Consider the following 19,009-nt stretch of genomic DNA (forward strand, 5'->3'; position numbering starts at 1 on the left):
ATGGATTAGACAAAAGGATCTGTAAATTGACCAGCCCGTTCTTCTATTACGATACAAATAATTTTTTCCGTTGGGAAAGCTAAAAGATATTGTCTACAAGTACATACCGACCGGAAGATATGAAACGCCATACTGGGGCAGCGATCTTTGGGTGAAATACTGGAAACGTGTATTGTAGCTAATATTCATCATTCTGAACAAATCTTATAGACGTTCACATACGGTTGAGGTAGATACACACACCATATTTCTAGTAGTTCAAATAGAGCACACCAAAACAAAGTTTCAAATGACGATATTTCATTACCAGGCCATTGTTATTACAGTCTTATTTACTTCTTGGAGGAAATGGGCATTGTGGCATTTAAAATTTACAAACGTCATGCATGTAAAACGATCTCATCATTAATGGATGTTCCACAAGCTATATTTATACTTCCATTCAGTGAAAGAGCACACTTACTGTTTTGGATATACTCCCAGTGGCACTCTTAAGTAATTCATCCGGTATAGGTCGATAATTAGATTAGATAGATAAATGGATGGATTAATTACTTGTTATTTTTCCAGAGTCAGAGCAGAAAATAAACAAGACATATGTTAGTGTGTTACTCACGTTTGGTCCTTCATCGAGCGGTGGGATATAGAAATCACCAGATCCCTGGAATAACAAATGTAAGTAAAATAAAACAAACTGAAATAAAATTAAACTTCGGGAAAAGGGAAAGTAAATGAACGATTTTAAATATCATTGAAGGAAAGAACCAGCTGAAGCAACGCAGAAAGCAGAAAAGGGCGCTGAAGAAAAATTGCGTAGAAGAAACTAAGAAAGCAGAGAGACGACAGAAATACGCCATGAAGTTCAAGAGAGTACATACATAAACAAAACTAAGATAAAGCAAGAAAGAAGACAGATTTACTTAAATCGCAAAATGACGGAAGTCTTTACAATTCCGAGCGAAAGAACGTTTTATGAAGACTGGCTCATCCACGGTAAGTAGGTGACGTTAGTTGCACCGTATTTATGAGTCTTGGGAAAATATTGAGTGTTGATCTTTCCTTGTATCTTGTGGTATCGAGAATTTTTGGTGAATTGTATTGTATCCGAGAGGTTTTTAATGACACATTAGAACGTCGTTTTTGTACATTAAAGATTATGTGATGTTTGTTTTCAGCCACGTCAGTAGATTCATTTTCTCCTTCGCAATCTTTCTATTGACGATCATATAAAAGAGGCTTCTAGCCTTAGTTTAAACATGGATTTTCGTTGGCTGGCTGCTGAAATCCTCAACAAACACAGAATATACAGATTAGAATAAAACTGGATCCTTCAATTACAAGCTGAATCCTGAATCCTCCAATATTTTCGTCATCCACCTCACTCTCAGTTTCCCAGTCAGTAACTTTTGGTTCAGGAGGAGGTTATAGACTGACACCACATAGCTGTGCACCCATTCCTTCTGGTAAATGAGCCCTGGTCAGCCACCTTGGAAGCCCAAGCGGAGCTGTGTAATGTTTCCATTTACCCACAGATCACCGATTTCACGATAGGTTGTCGATGCATACAGATCTTGAGCCTTGGTCTTGACTTGGTTTCCACACAATCATATCAAATTCATAACTCTCATTCTTTTTGTACATTTCTTTTTCATTGCGTGCCGTCTTAAAAACTTCACATCATTAGGCTCCCGAGGAATAAAGTGCCTTTCATTTTTACCTCTTGCTGAACTACTTAAATATATCCACCTCCAGACACCTTAATCTTTTAGTAGAATATACATATGCACTTCGCGTTATGTCCATTTAGTGGAACTCTAATGATTCCTTCGATGTAAGGATACTAAATTTAAATTTGTCTTCCTAGAACACAAAATACCTTTATAGCGTGATTCTGAAGGTATATAGAGTAGTTCAAAGTGTATAGTAGGTAAGGATATCGAGATTACCGTTGGAATTTATTTCAAAAACCGGATCAGTGTTACACGTCTTTCATGATGATTTGAAAATATAACCGGCCGTGAAGTTGTTTGTTGACTGTCAGGAACGAAGTGCACTCAGAAAACAATTTGTATGAAAAGAAAGAGGTAATGTTCCCAGTGACGGCCAGTTTGGAAGTGATTTTTAAAAGTTTCATTCTTCAACTCTCAGGTAGCTGCTAACACACAGATACCATCGTAGCTCCAGTAGGTATTTAAAAATACTTGAGTACAAACAACCCCACACAGGATATCGCGTAAGTTTCACACACACACACACACACACACACACACACACACACACACACACACACACACACACACACACACACACACACACACACACACATATATATATATATATATATATATAGTACATGGGGTTGTAGAACACAATGTCCCAATCTCATACATGAAGGGGAAAAAAAAACAGTAATGAAATTTGATTTCTGAATCCATTACTGGGGAGTTCCATTTCATAGTCGGCTGCGTTACATCTAAGCGGTATCATCATCCACTGTTATTCTAATAATTCCACATGCCATAACAACTTACAAACCTGGCCGCAGATATCATTTGCGTGTTATTTTGTTGTTTTTGCTGCTGTTGATGGTGAGAACTCACGTAGGTATTTTCCACAACCATGTTGAAAATCTGGACTTTTTTCAAATCTTCCTAAAATGTAACTTTTTTTGTGAGAGTGTGTGTGTGTGTGTGTGGGGGGTGAAGATTGTGCCATGATTTTAAACATAACTAATGGCTGCTCATCACAAATGTAGGGGGGGGGGGGGGAGAGTTCAGTACGTGTTTCGTTCAATTCTCTCTGGAATATTTAGCGAATAGCAGTAGTTTGACCCTTGTATATTACAGATTATATAACTAAATTATTCGAGAATGTGGAATTGTTTAGTGTGTCCCAAGGAATTTCTACTGAATGATTGGTGGATTCCTTCCCTCCGTATGTTTACTAGAAAGTTCTGCAGTCCGACTCAGTCTCTCCTCATTCATAAGATATACCGGTACCCTCAATATATAAAGCCACACTCGTTAGTTTGTACGCTTTCCGGTTGGGTGGGCTGTGTTTAGGGCCCATTCGAGGGTAACTGAAAAGAGAAATTATATCCGAATCTTGTTCTGGATCATTAAAGAAATGTTTCACCGTGTATCCAAATTACAAGTGCAGTCAATTGTCAGGATACTATCTAGCATGCAAGATAACATCGATTTCTTTTCAATGCAATGCATGCGATACGTACCAGGATTTTGGGACCAAGTTTATCAGACAAGAATAAGTCAACATTTCTTCTTCCTGTCCATTTTACCAATTTCTTGTGGTCAGCAGGCGTGTGGATTTGTCTCAAGTTCACGGCTGGCTATCTCTCCTGACGCTAATCCTGTCTGAGAGGATGTAATCTGTATTGTGTGTTTCTGTGGTGGTAAGAGGTATGATGTTTTGGGTGTAGTTGAAATATTGAGACGAATACAAGCACCCGGTATACGAACCTTAGGAAGGAATTAACTGTACAGTTAAAATTCACGACCTGGCCGGGAGTCGAACCCGAGGCTCTCTGTACGGAAGGCCACTACGCTGACCATTCAGCAAAGGAGATGGACAAAGGAATAATTCAACATATAAACACCAAACTACTGGCACCTCCAGCATACTTATAATAGGTCGAAACAATAACTGTCTTATACCTCCTAGGAACCACTATCGATTATCTTCTTAAACATGATACGATCAAGCAATGTTATGAGCTCAACTTGAATACCTCTGATCATCATTCGAGAATACTCGTCTGCATTGGCCTGGAATGATGGGCAGAAAATTCAGAGTATTTCCCAGAAGACAGCTGCAGAAAAGCGCCATGATCAGAGATCTAATCACAGTCGCCGCGGTAAGAGGTGCAATGACTTAAATTTGTATTTCCAATTCCAGGTTTTAACAAGAACCTTGTCTTAATTTGGATGTTGTCGACCTATATAGTCATTGCCCTCTGTTAAGTCAGGGACCAATGATCAGTCATCCTGTGCTGGAGTTTGCATGCGATAGGGTGGGCAGTTGCCTTCCACTTCTCTTCTTGCAAACAGCACGTGAGCAACCCATCCAAGTGGTGACCATACCCAATATTGCTTAACTTCGGAGATCTCACGGTTATCTAGCCTTTGGCCTTATCCCAATGTTGAACATTCTCTCACGGCTATTAACGTAGGCAAGCTTCAAGATTTTCATCATCTACACCACACGATTGGCCCATTTCAACACGGATATCTATCCCGATTGGCTTATAGGCCAATATATTAACTTTTTTTAAAACTTTTATAGATGCAGTGTTGGTCTCGAGGGACTCTGAAATTTGGAGAATGGAGTGACAAGAGGATATGTAGCTGAATATAGTATTACCTCCGTTTATTTGTGCCAATCTAACGACTTTCGTCTTTCCTATTAGACCTCCGTTGATCAATTATTGTTCTCTTACAACTTCAACAGTATTTAGTTTGCGAGTCTTTAATTTTCACGTCTTTTATGACCCTCCTGTTCATCTTGCTATTGCCTTAATTCCTCCAATGTTTGGCTCTCATTCTGCTCCTTCTGTGGACAGAGTTAATATGATACGATTATTTCGCAGTACTTCGTTTTAATAATCATCACGTTGACGTTGGAAAGAACCAATAGTTTTATTTGGAAAACTCGAGTAACCTGCTGCAAGAAATTTAACGTAAACTTCAAGAGGTTATTAATATAATACATCATATTATAATTATCCAGAAAGAAAACATGTTAGTTACAGAAAACTCACAAAACAAAGCACAGGCCACCAGGAAGTAAGTTAGTTTGTTAGCTCGTTAGTCACCAAGAGAGAGAGTAAGCCCCGAGACACACCACCATCCTAAGTCCAGAAAAAGCATTTAAAAGCAAGTTTAATTTTTCTCTCTGAAATTTTACTCACTGCATCTTCATCATCAGTCAATCCAGGACCGAAGATATCCCCAGAACCCTAGAATAATAAATGAAAATAAAAAATATAAAAACAAAGAAAAAAGTAAGCGGAATTAAAATCAATTAAACTTCAAAATGAAATTTAAAATGCAACAGAAACATTGAAATATAACAATGGTGAATAAAAACAAATAATACTTCGTACAACTTAAATAGACAGGTTAAAATTAAATAAAAAATTCCACCAAATATGTGACAATGTGCAATTTTCGACGATTGCTTTCATTCTCACTATATAGGCCATATATTATTGTTGTTATTCAGTTTTAAGAACTCTGATGAGCAATTTCATTAGACTTACAAAATTGGAAATTGCTGTTTTACATAATTTGTTTCTACATTTTTACATATGAACTGTTTATGAAAAATCATGTAGCCATGAATATCTTCGTTATTATTCGAAATACTTTTGTCATGTACAATGTTTAATTAGCGGTGATAGTTTACGAAGTCTTGTTACGAGCTCTTACCTTAATCTTGCTATGTTACTGAGTGCAAATAACCCGGCTATCCCTCTACATGAATAATGAGTTTCGAGAAATTCCCGGAATATATTAACAAACAAACAAATAAACAAACAGAACTGATAATAATAATGTTTTCGATTTTCGGAGACGCCGAAGTGCCGGAATTTAGTCCCGCAGTAGTTCTTTTACGTGCCAGTACGTCTACCGACACGGGGCTTACGTCCTTGAGCACCTTCAAATACTACCGAACTGAGCCAGGATCGAATCTGCCCAAGTTAGGGTGAGAAGGCCAGCGCCTCAACCGTCTGAGCCACTTACCCCGGCAAACAAAACTGAACCGAACTTACTTTCGACCTTTGTAGATCTAATCCGATATTTAAAAAAACGCAGATGCAAAATATGCGGGAGAGGGGGGGGGATGGGGGAGTGGAGGTGACATTTGAAGTTCTGTATATGAAATAACCTCGGTTGTTGACCCAATAGTGTTGAAATGTTTAATCCATGTGTTCCCTTTAATAGAAACCATCATATATAATTATTAAAAGTAGTGGCTGTAGTTAGATATCCACCTTCCAGGACTTTACTTGGCAAACAAGAAAATAATTAAACAATCGCGGGTTCTCGTGTAAAGAAGGTTAAGGATGAAATTGGCTAACATGGGATAAGTACTACTATGAACTTTTCACGATTAGGACTATCACTTTTTTTTTTTTTTTTTTTTGCTAGTTGCTTTACGTCGCACCGACACATATAGGTCTTATGGCGACGATGGGACGGGAAAGGGCTAGGAGTGGGAAGGAAGCGGCCGTGGCCTTAATTAAGGTACAGCCCCAGCATTTGCCTGGTGTGAAAATGGGAAACCACGGAAAACCATTTTCAGGGCTGCCGACAGTGGGGTTCGAACCTACTATCTCCCGAATACTGGATACTGGCCGCACTTAAGCGACTGCAGCTATCAAGCTCGGTAGGACTATTACTTTTCGTGTTTAAAGGGTGAAGTGATTCTTACATCATTGTTGCTTAGACAGTGCTGACCGGTAACGAACGGGTTCTGTTCAGCATCAAGCGAGATAAATTTACACATTTCCATCCAAACGTCGGATTTCGGGTGCAATATAGTTCAAACTAACTTTACTCTGCCGGAATGAGGGGCTCCGATGACGGAAGCGCTGGTTTTCTGGCTAGCTTTGGTGGTTTCGATCCCGTCTCAGTTCGGTCCTATTTGGAGATGTTCAAATACGTTAGTCTCGTGCCGGTAAAGTTAACGGCATGTAAAAACTCCTTAGGGGTACAATTCCAGCTCCTCAGCGTCAGAAACAGTAAAAGTAGTTAGTGGGACGTAAAACTAATAGCATTATTAGTTAAATGGGTGGTAATACCAATATTACACATTCAACCGATTTAGGCGACATGTTTCTATAATGCACAGATAGTGTGCTGGTAGTAGATGCTACGATAATAAATGTTTAGAGACATGTAAGTGTGAAAGTGGCCACACTGCTTTTAGGGTGCGGGAAAAAGTGCCTTATGAAGAGGAGCGGAGTAGTTCAGTCATCTGGTTGAAGTGTTGCGAACTGCTGCAAACATCAAATACGATACTATCAGTGGTCATTAATGCAAATAAGTAAAAGGAATCAGAGAGTGTATTAATGTTTCTTTTGTTGTGAAATACATATTTTATATACTCAGCTAGCCTTCCGGATAGAAATGTCACCGTCTTCGTTTTCTGATAGCTCTGTGATCTCGCTAGATGGGTGACTCTTGATTCCTGCCCGCTGTCAAGTTTTCTTCCCGATTCCCTCCAGAACAAAATAATAATAAATAATAATAATAATAATAATAATAATAATAATAATAATAATAATAATAATAATAATAATAATAATATTAATAATAATAATAATAATAATAATAAATCTCAAATCGTTCTTCACCGGAAAGCAGCAGCAAGATTTAAACATTCCGCTCTTTTCCTACAAAACGTCCTTTTTCATAAGAATTCTGTAACATACCATTCACTGAGAATACCTGGATGCCTAGATAAGATCGCTGTCTCAGCGTATTGGTACTGAAAATGTACGTATTACAAGGCCATTTCCAATTATTTTGCGCAGAAGAAACAAGAAATCTTTTTGGGAACATTTATTCAAATTTAAAACAACATTGCTTCAAGATTTCATCATCATCATCCTCCAGGTTCGTTTTTTCCCTCGGACTTAGCGAGGGATCCCACCTCTACCGCCTCAAGGGCAGTGTCCTGGAGTTTCAGACTCTTGGTCGAGGGATACAACTGGGGAGTATGACCAGTACCTCGCCCAGGCGGCCTCACCTGCTATGCTGAACAGGGACCTTGTGGAGGGATGGGAAGATTGGAAGGGATAGACAAGGAAGAGGGAAGGAAGCGGCCGTGGCCTTAAGTTAGGGACCATCCCGGCATTCGCCTGGAGGAGAAGTGGGAAAGCACGGAAAACCACTTCCAGGATGGCTGAGGTGGGAATCGAACCCACCTCTACTCAGTTGACCTCCCGAGGCTGAGTGGACCCCGTTCCAGCCCTCGTACCACTTTTCAAATTTCGTGGCAGAGCCGGGAATCGAACCCGGACCTCCAGGGGTGGCAGCTAATCACGCTAACCACTACACCACAGAGGCGGACTTGCTTCAAGATTTAAGTTTTAATTAATTCCCAGCATGGGAATGCAAACATTTTTATTAACTGTAGAATGAAATAATATTTTAAAGAAGACATAATGAAGAATATATTCCGTGAGTGCTGGCGTTGCTACTTCTATGACAAAGGGGTGAAATGTGTGTATGGATTTGTACAATGCACAGTACCAATCACCTGTGAGGAAGAAGTCTCTATTTCCTAGTAAAGAAAGGGACGTATAATATTTAAAGTTTGTTTGTTTATTGCGAATTCACGCCTTTCTGTGTCACCGTGACGCAAAAGCAAATGGCAAAATAAACTAAAACAACTAAATTACTAATGGTATATTTTGTTGTACTAAAGGGCTATGTTCTACTTGCTTCGAATAATATTTGATTGTCAGGCTGAACGGCTCAGACGGTTAATGTGCTGGCTTTCTGAGCCTAAGTTGGCAGGTTCAATTCTGGTTCAGTCTGGTCGTGTTTGAAGGTGCTCATATACTTTTTTTTTTTTTTTTTTGCTAGTGGTTTAGCGTCACACTAACACATTAAAGGTTTTCGGCGGCGTAAGTATGGGACAGGGCTAGGATTTTGAAGGAAGTGGCCGTGGTCCCAATTAAGGTAGAGGCCCAGCATTTGCCTGATGTGAAAAAATGAAACCACGGAAAACCATCTTCAGGGTCGCCGATGGTGGGATTGAATCCACAATCTAAAGAATGCACGCTCACAGCTACGCGACCCTAACTGCACGGCCAATTCTATCGGTACTCTAATATTTCAGCTCCCTGTCGATAGATTTAGGGGCTGCTTGGCCGAGGCGGTAAAGGCGTGCTCGGTTCGTCCAGAAGGACGTGGGTTCGAATCCCCGTCAGGAAGTCGTAAAATTTAAGAAACGAGATTTCCACTTCCGGAGGTGCACATGGCCCTGAGGTTCACTCAGCCTACACCAGAAATGAGTACCAGGTTAATTCCTGGGGGCAAAGGCGGCCGGGCGTAGAGCTAACCACTCTACTCCATCAAGTGCCGAGGTTACGGATAGTGGAAGCCTTTACCTTCCACCCCTCCAGGGACCTTCATGGCCTGTACGGAGATGACTTTGCTTTGTTTTGTCGGTAGATTTACTGGCATGTAAAAACTCCTGCGGGACAAAATTCTGGTAAATCGGCGTCTCCTAACACCGTAAGAGTAGTTAGTGGGGCGTAAAAACATTATTATTATTATTATTATTATTATTATTATTATTATTATTATTATTATCATCGTTGTTATTGTTGTTGTTGTTTCGTTGAGGCCCCTTGGACCACGTCGCTCCTAATTGTGGTGAGCTTTCTTCTTACTCCAGTATTCCTCCTCTCGGCGCTGGTGGTTGGTTTCACTCCCACTCCAGGACGCAAGTTTTAGCTGTCAGTGACTGGAGAGTGTCGTATTTTCTGATCAGCATTCTAAATTTATCCCTGTTGAATACACCTTTGAGATCAATTTTTACAATTCTAGGTTTGAGCCAGTTTCGTCCATTTAGCTTTTGTCCCCTTTCCTCTAGAAAGGGTGTTGAAATGCACACAATTTGATAAATACCATGCGTGTTTTATCATAATGGCAAAGTAAAACAAGGGGCAACCCCTTGATATTAGTGGCCAGGAGTAGGTTATCTGCCGTCACCGGGTTTCACCCACTCCCTACCTCATTCTCATCGTTTATATGTGAAGGTGTGTTGTAAAAAAAAGTGGTGCATTGCATTCTTTCCATATTTTTAGTTAAATATAACTTCATACACTCAAAATGCTCGCAGTTTTATGACTATCTTTTGAACAGGCCAATTAGTTTGCAAGAAATCATTATTATGCATTGCATGTATTACGTATTGTATTATATTATAATATAATAAAATAATATAATATATATTATATACCTTATTTTAGAATATAAATTATGTTTTACAGTAAAAGTAGAACTGATTTTGTTTTTGTGTGAGAATTGCATGCATGAAATATTGCTTATTTCCACATATCTTGTCTTCAGACTCTAGTCTCAACTGACTTTCCATGGCAGCCACAAGGCAGGACTAGGAAATATGGTGTATCTTGTTACGTTCCGTCGTACCTCGGGCCCGCTCGTTTATGAGAGATAGGTGGTCAACGTGAAGTTTTATCTGTATCTGATTATCTGATTTTCCTTTCACTTCTACTTGTGCCAGGTTCTTCCTTCTCATCTTTTCGTTTACCAATTTGTGAACACTGTTAGGGTAGCCCGTCTGGTGGCCTCGATCGTTAAAGCGTCAAGTCCATATGGTCTGGCACCGTGGTTAGCTGTTTCGAGTCTCGTTGGTAATAAAATGTCACCATCAGCATCTTGGCCGGCAGGGTAGAAGAGTTGGTGATATAGGGCCGACTGCAGAAACGATGACTAGTTTTAAGCCTTAGACCACGATCTTCCATTGCATAAACAATGTTCAGCTGGTGTTTAACTATACATCGTTTAAAGTTTCAATATTGGTTAAAAAATGGAGATAGAAGTATCTTTCATGTAACTCTTTGCTTGTCGCAACCAATGAAATTTGTCGGTGCGCGCACCGAACGCCAGTCAGCTGTTTGTCTTCCTACACGTTACTCAAAATATGGCTGAGCATGAGCATGACTTGCCGACAGATAAGAATATCGCTTTCGGTGGAAATTAAATTTCATGATATTATCGACACTAAAGCGACACGCCACCGTACGAAGAAGTGTAGCTTTGATTATAGTGTTGTTACGGTGAGTGTAATCTACTCGTAAATAGCTTCGACGAAGGGAAGATGAAACAATAGTAATGTGTAACCGAATGTGTTGTACGGGCCATATAGATGTAGCTTGCATTCTGGAGATCGTAGTTTCCCTATTTTTATACCAGGCAAATACTAGGGCTGTTATTTTGGCCACGGCTGATCTTCCCCAGTCCTCCTCTTTAAACAATTATGACCACCATCATCACTACTTTCCTTTTTCTATCTCATAGTTGCCGAAAACTTATCTCAATTAGCGCGACGATTATATATAAAAACCACATACCCTACTTTTTAGTTTTCACTATTATGTGTGCTTACTTGGCAGTAAATATAAGTGAATTCCTCCCGGTTGATATATGTGACAGCCCTCCGACGTTTGGGACAAGTAATTCTGATATGCATGTAGTCAAAGTGACCTATAATTCCATGGAAATCATGGAAATGGAGTGCAGTCGAACGAAGGCAGGTGATGCGGGAAATATTAGATTAGGAAATGAAGTCTTAAAGGAAGTAGATGAATATTGTTACTTGGGTAGTAAAATAACTAACGATGGCAGAAGTAAGGAGGACATAAAATGCAGACTAGCACAAGCAAGGAAGAGCTTTCTTAAGAAAAGAAATTTGCTCACTTCAAACATTGATATCGGAATTAGAAAGATGTTTTTGAAGACGTTCGTGTGGAGCGTGGCATTGTATGGAAGTGAAACATGGACAATAACTGGCTCAGAAAGAAAGAGAATAGAAGCTTTTGAAATGTGGTGTTACAGAAGAATGCTGAAGGTGAGATGGATAGATCGAATCACGAATGAAGAGATACTGAATCGAATTGGTGAGAGGAGATCTATTTGGCTAAATTTGACGAGAAGAAGAGTTACAATGATAGGACACATCTTAAGACACCCAGGACTTGTTCAGTTGGTTTTTGAAGGAAGTGTAGGGGGTAAGAACGGTAGGGGTAGGCCAAGGTATGAATATGACAAGCAGATTAGAGCAGACGTAGGATGCAATAGTTACGTAGAAATGAAAAGGTTAGCACAGGATAGGGTGGCATGGAGAGCTGCATCAAAGCAGTCTATGGACTGATGACTCAAACAACAACATCACCCCATGCATAATAAAATACGGTATATCGATTGCCAAGAATTGTATTCAAGTTGACATTTACCCGACTGTCCCTTTGTCAGTCTCAAGAAACATGCGAAATCGTATTTTAAGTTCTACCTTCTCGTACATTTCAAATGAATTGCTGCGAATGCGAAGCGGGCGACTCACAGAAAGGCCGTCGGACCAACCTTTCTTCCCGGAATCGTCTCAACATGATAATACAAATTACATGTTTCATGGTACATAACCTCTGATTGTGATTCACTCCTCTCATTTGAGGTTAAACATAGGTCTCGACAGTGTTTAAACATGACCGGTTGAACTTCGGTTTTAGACAGTATCCAAGTGATAAATAACGTCTCTGTAATGCGGCAGCCATACTTAAGCACTGTTTAACCGTAGACATCGTCTATACACCGTATCTGCAATCGGCCCATACAGTTAATGGGTTAATTTCCCAACTTATCCACATATGACATGTGACGGACAAATTAGCGACAGCAGCGTTATGTTTCATCTACATGTTTTCAGTCGTTTTACTGATATAAAAGGAGGTATTCCACGCATGATGTTTGAATAAAAACTGTTTATTTTTTCAAACTAAATATAAACACTCAGATCAAGTTTATTTGTACAAATATCTAAAATCTGATGAATGGGAAAGGTAGAAACCGCGAAATGAAAGCTACACATGCGGCTCAGTTCTGGGAAACAAGACAGGAGCTAGAGATGTTACTATGCACCACGTATCTTGTACTGTAAGTTTGAAAGGAAGTTCCACACCCTGGAGAATGGACAGTCGTTGGCATAGTGACAGTAATTTATGCTCTATGTATGACCCTTGAGTCAATGCCCAGGTACATACCATAGGGATACGAGAGGAAACATCAATCATCTGTAAGGAGATGAGTGATAGATATAAGCATCCGGCATATCATACAGCACGTGGTGCAGGGCGATGGACGATGCAGCACAGACACTGAAGTAAATTTACTCTACAGTAGCTGAGTCACTTAAATAAAGTGGCGAACACATTATTCCAGCAAGAAATGTAGTGTAGTCAATAGATTTTTTTGTAGTTTTTGTGGGCTACAGGCAGCTAATAACACAATATAAGTTAATCGTCTCCGTGGCGTTTAGATTCCCAAAAGCAAGATTATAGTTTTACGTGACTGTTGATATCATGTTCACAGCTACGAGATCTCCATTTTTAAGCGGAATTTACATACGTAATTTTTTATCTGAAGAATCCTACATCCTACAACACGGTTGCCTTGGTGGGAAGCCAATGACGATGTCACTCGGGTATCATCTTATAAATTGCCATCACACATGAGTCTTGCTTCTAGGAATATCATGAACCAATGTGTTTCCCTCGTGATGAGCGATCGAATATAAACTTAATTAATACAGAGTCACTGAAAAAAATTGCAGGGGATCCGAACATTCTACTTTGATAAAAATAAATAAATAAATAAATAAATAAATAAATAAATAAATAAATAAATAAATAAATAAATAAATAAATAAATAAATAATTTAATGCTACTTCAACTGCTAAGTTTTAAAACGCCGAAGTGCCAGAATGTTGCCTAAGTAATGTTCTAGTGAATTTTCTAATGCATGTCTCGCGTAATTAAGCGATTTTTAATTACCAACCGAATGTGCCGGGATTCTATTACTACACGTTTAGCACAACACACGAAAACGTAACCAAAACAACCGTTCTTATTCATATTAATTTTATGTCACTGTAAGCTACAATATAGCTGGCGATTATATTTTTTCTGTTGGCTTTACATCATGGTAATCAGCCTCTTCACATGAGTAGTGAGCAATATAAGCAAGTCAGTTCCCTTTAAACTGCGCTCTACACTCTACTCTACAAAGTGTTATTTTTTTGACGTAAGTCCAAAATTGGTCCGATGGTCGATTTAAAAATTAGACCGTAACGAAAATGAGTCACAAAGCATACGACGCAGAATTCAAGAAAGTTATAAGATTTCTTTAGATTGTTAAAAAAAAGAGCTATGTATCGTCAAGGAACAAAAGCTAAGGTACATCGGGCACAACACGAGAGGTGAACGATATGAACTTCAACTCATCATCATCATCATCATCTGTGGGGAGATGGAAAAATTCCTGGTTTAATGACCTGCGTTATTGGTTTGGACGAACTTCCACCGAAATCTTTCGAGCCGCTGTTTCGAGAGTTATCATAATCAATTGGATCGCCAACGTTCGTAGGGAGATGACCCTCTAAGAAGAAGATCGCATGACCAACACCTGCTCCATCCTCCTAACACATCACTTACGAGAAGGTTGCTTACGGGGAGACACTAATGAATTATATTTTTGTGATTGTAGTGCTATTCACACGAGATTTCAGGACAAGACTGATATACCTCTAACTGAGAAAACTTTACAAATTTGCCTCAAAGAAGCAAACAGTTTCGGAATTATCGCATCTAAAAGAACCTGTCTGGTCCAAGTTCAAGATATTCTAGTTGCAGCTGTTTTGGTTTATTATTTTGAAACTTGGTTATAAAGGTTAGACAAGTCAAAGAAATGAACTGCAGAATTATTTCAGGTTTGTGTGCAATCTTTATATTGAAATATTTTTATTAATATGTGGTATTGCATCATAAAATTAATCTTTTCACTCTTTAACAAATAATGTATGTAGGTTACCAGCTATTGTTATAAAATATTCTAAAAATAATTAATACCTTGCGAGTACACATGTGTGTGCAAATTTTGAAGGCAGTCAGATTAAAATCGTTCTTCAGGGAGCATTTTGAATCATAGGAAAATATTATTTCAAGTAATTTACATTGAAAGAAAGTTCTGCATTAATATACATTTCTGATCCCGAACAAAGATTACTGAATTTGGGTGCCTATCTCATCATTTTTTAGTATTAAAATGAACACGTTCATTGATTTTACTTTTATGCCCTTACAATTTCTTCAGTGTTTATGACAAAATTACACCTTATGAACTTAATCGCATTACAAAAATGATAATTTTTGAAACCACAGGTTTCTCCGCGGGACCTTTAAAGATAGCCGCACATGACAAAAATCACCACGTACCCCATGGCTTGGAGTACCTACTATCACCAAAATAAGATTTTCGGTTCTTTGGTCATTTCTGAGCCAATGTTTTGGGAGGATACCTCCTCAAGTAACACATATAAGCTCGGTCAAATTCGTGACTGTGTAACTCTTGAACCCTGGATCCGATCGAAATGAAACATGCCTTAACCGATAGTTCGAAAAATAAAGTGCAAAGACCAGAAGTTGAACAACTTTTGAGAAGTTCAAGTGAAAAGTTCCGGCAATTAATTCATAATATCGAAGTACTTCTCCAGCAAATACAACTATAAATCGAGAAAAGTGGTGTCTACGACTAGATCTCGTCCAGACAAATTCAACTATCCCCCGCGCATTTCCAGAGTCTACAAGGTAAGGACAAACTACCTCATGCCTTAATTTTGGTGCCGCCATCGGGGATTGCAGAGTCCCTATAACTTCATAACCTTCGGTAGGGGTATCTGAGGGCCCAACCGTCCTTCTACCTAACGAACGAACGAACGAACAAACAAACAAACAAACAAACAAACAAACAAACAAACAAACAAACAAACAAACAAACAAACAAACAAACAAACAAACAAACAAACAAAAAAAACGAACGAACGAACAAATATGTAGTGATCGTCCGCTAGTCTTTGTGGCCATCTCTTAAATATTTTCTAAATTACGGACAGAATCGCCCATGTCCAAATATCACACAGCAACGAATTCACGTCAATCCAACGACCATGTTCTAGAACATACTCCGTCGTAGAATATGTCCATATTCTCGGAACCGTACTTGGGCCGTTGGGCGTTACAAAATCATGGACGTTTTAATATTGAAATCATTTATAGATAACACGTGCGACAGTGTTCAATACCACATTTTATAGAGAAAGGGCCATTGTTCCTTGCCGCACGAGTGTGATGTCGGTATAATTTCATCGGATGATGCGATAATGTCGCCATTTTGAGGTGCTAAAATCACCAAGCCGCGCGGGTAACAATGAGTTTAGCTTGTAATGAGGAAGCTCGGCTATCATATTGTAGTGAGGGTGTTCAGAAATAAATACTGTTGTGAGGGTGTTTAGATATCATACACATACCCTCAGCTATCGTCGTAGGTACGTACGATGCAGAGATAAAACAGTATACTGTATTAGTTGATATATATAGCTCAAGCATACATGTGGTAGAAGAAGCAGCACGATATAATAATAATAATAATAATAATAATAATAATAATAATAATAATAATAATAATAATAATAATAATAATAATAATAATAATTTACGGCAGAATTCGCGCAGTGAGAAGGAATAGGACCAAGAGAAAGTGACAGGAACAAGAAAAATCTCGAACTTAACAAAGTAAATAAGATATGTATTTTAAAAAAATAGTAAACATTTTTCAACAAGTTTAGTAAATCGCAGACAAGAGTTTGCTAGACTGAAATATATAGAGGAAACTTCGAAAGATAAGGAAAATGTGCCACATTTACAATATAGATATTTAGAAATACATCAAAACCGTATGAATAAGTATTAAGGGTACAATGAAGAATAATGAAGTCGAAATAGAGGAAGCAACCTGAAAGAAGATGTGAAAAGAAGGGAAAAGGAAAATGAAGTAGGGATGGAACTCGGAAAGGGATTCTCTTCGCCGGGTGAAGTTACGCTGCAGAATGTGTTATTATAATTATTATATCAAAAGGTAGCATCGGTCCAAGGAAGCAGATATTGTGATTTCAAAATTCCATTGTCCGTAGTACAGTTCGTGTTTGAAAGGTTTTAGTTGAAATAATGTCCTGCATATATATTTTTGATGCCGTAATAAGCTGGCAAAAGTAAAGTTCAAGTGGGGCAGATGGGCCAATGAAGAATTTAATGTCAAAATAACATTATGATAAAACTTGCTCACCGGATAACCTGAAGACTCCAAAGCGGTGGCATTTTGTATGAGGTGTCGTTGGATTCGTCTCAGTTAATTCCATAAGCATAAGGTGAAAAAGCATCAAATAGTGGAGATCAGAGAAAATTGTGATGCGAAGAAATGTGGAGAAATTTCTTTCGCAATTTTTTTTTTTTTTTTTTTTTTTGCTATTTGTTTTACGTCGCATCGACACAGATATGTCTTACGGCAACGATGGGATAGGAAAGTCCTAGGAATTGGAAGGAAGCGGCCGTGGCCTTAATTAAGGTACAGCCCCGGCATTTGCCTGGAGTGAAAATGGGAAACCACGTCTTTCGCAAATTGTCACAACGTATGGTCGATAAATGACTTCAAAATGATCAAAAACGTATTTGGGAGGATAGAGCGCAATGTCAAAATTCCAGACAATCCGAAATTACCAACGTCGAGCGTCAAGATACTTATTGGGGAGTTTGAAATGTAGACGGGCGAGTGTCGTGAGGAGAGTTCCGTGCTACTGGGGCACCAGCCGAGCACCTTTACTGGAAAATCCCTTGTACAGCCACTCTACAAACAAGGAGCGCGTGGTATCGTACAGTACAAGTTCCTCACAAGTACACTTCTCTTAGAAACAACTGAACCTATAGATGCAATGTTGTCAAAATTCTGTAAGTATGAACTATTTTCCCGCCAAAGAAAACATCCATAAACCACAGGTTTACAAAATATGAGTACCTTGCTCATTTTAAGACAGTTTTAACTTAATATAAACCGTTATTTGAAATACTCGTCGTAAATAAGGCAATATCGTGAAATGAAATACAATTTTTATAACACATCACAAGAAATGTAAAAGTATGACTGCATCAAGTGTTATGCAATTATAATAAATTACACAGCATTCCCTGTTTGTATGAAAGTTCTAAAACCGAGCGAGTGGCTGTGCAGTTTGTGTCACGTAGCTGTCAGCTTGCATTTGGGAGATAGTGGGATCGAACTAAACTGTCGGCAACCCTGAAGGTGGCTTCCGTGGTTTCCCATTTTCACACCAGGCAAATGCAGGGGCTTTACCTTAATTAAGGCCACGGTCACTTTCTTCCCAGTCCTTTCTTTACGCATCGTTGCCATAAGAGCTGTCTGTGTGGGAGCAACGTAACGCACATTGTTAAAAAAGTTCCACAAAAGCTAGATGCTAGTCTCAATACCAAAATAATAGCTAAGAATGAATAATTTTTAATCTTAATTCTGGAATTTAGAGATAACGAATGAAGAATATTTCAATAGGATGGGTGTGCCTGCATGGCGTGGCACAGTTTTCTGATGTAGTAGCTTAAGTGAAAGTTTCAAGCGAGTTATGGCTCCAGATTTAGCTTACTGTGGTACGATACCTTCTTGGCGGGTACATCACGGATGAAAACCCACCCTTGCACAGATACATTACTGAAAATCGGATCATAAACTTGACAGGACGGTCAGTGATGTAAGGACTGTTAATATAAACATATTTAACTTTGTTTGTATTTCCTTACATATTTTTTCATCAAATTTTCCCTTGAAGGCTGCTCGCTTGTCCCACTAAAAGTCTCAGGTGTACCCCTAGAGGGACGCGTACCCAAGTATCAGAACCACTGCTATAGATACGAGTATAGTGTTTGTTGTGGGTATCTACACAATGAAAATGAAAATCCACAGCCTGTTTCCATTCATTTGACCGGGTCATAAATGGAATTAACCAAGCCCCCATCTAGTGGCGAGGACAGGAATCGTGCCGGCTACCGAAGCCTGTCGCACTCCTCTGGGGGAATGGTTAATGAATGATAGATGAAATGAAATGGTATTGGAGAGTGTTGCACGAATGAAATATGACAGAGAAGACCGGAGTACCGGAGAAAAACCTGTACTCCCTCCGCTGTGTCCAACACAAATCTCACAGGGAGTGACCGGGATTTGAACCACGGAACCCAGCGGTGAGAGGTCGGCGCACTGCCGCCTGAGCCACGGAGGCAATTTGATTTTCATAATTAAAATTAATTCGTATTAAATGCGAGGAACATAGAACAGT

The 19,009-nt window shown here is 39.0% G+C and overlaps 1 protein-coding gene across 1 annotated transcript in view; it reads right to left on the minus strand.

The window, feature by feature from the left end:
- LOC136856947 (collagen alpha-1(XVIII) chain) overlaps nucleotides 1-19,009 on the minus strand; it is a 622,397-nt gene that overhangs the window by 208,280 nt on the left and 395,108 nt on the right. The window contains exons 2-3 of the mRNA XM_067135237.2: nucleotides 4,928-4,975; nucleotides 617-661 (exon numbers count right to left, since the gene is read on the minus strand). Of these exons, the coding sequence (XP_066991338.2) occupies nucleotides 617-661; nucleotides 4,928-4,975 (93 nt within the window). The remainder of the gene's footprint in view (nucleotides 1-616; nucleotides 662-4,927; nucleotides 4,976-19,009) is intronic.

The sequence above is a fragment of the Anabrus simplex genome, chromosome 1 (assembly GCF_040414725.1).
Source record: "Anabrus simplex isolate iqAnaSimp1 chromosome 1, ASM4041472v1, whole genome shotgun sequence".
Taxonomy (NCBI): domain Eukaryota; kingdom Metazoa; phylum Arthropoda; class Insecta; order Orthoptera; family Tettigoniidae; genus Anabrus; species Anabrus simplex.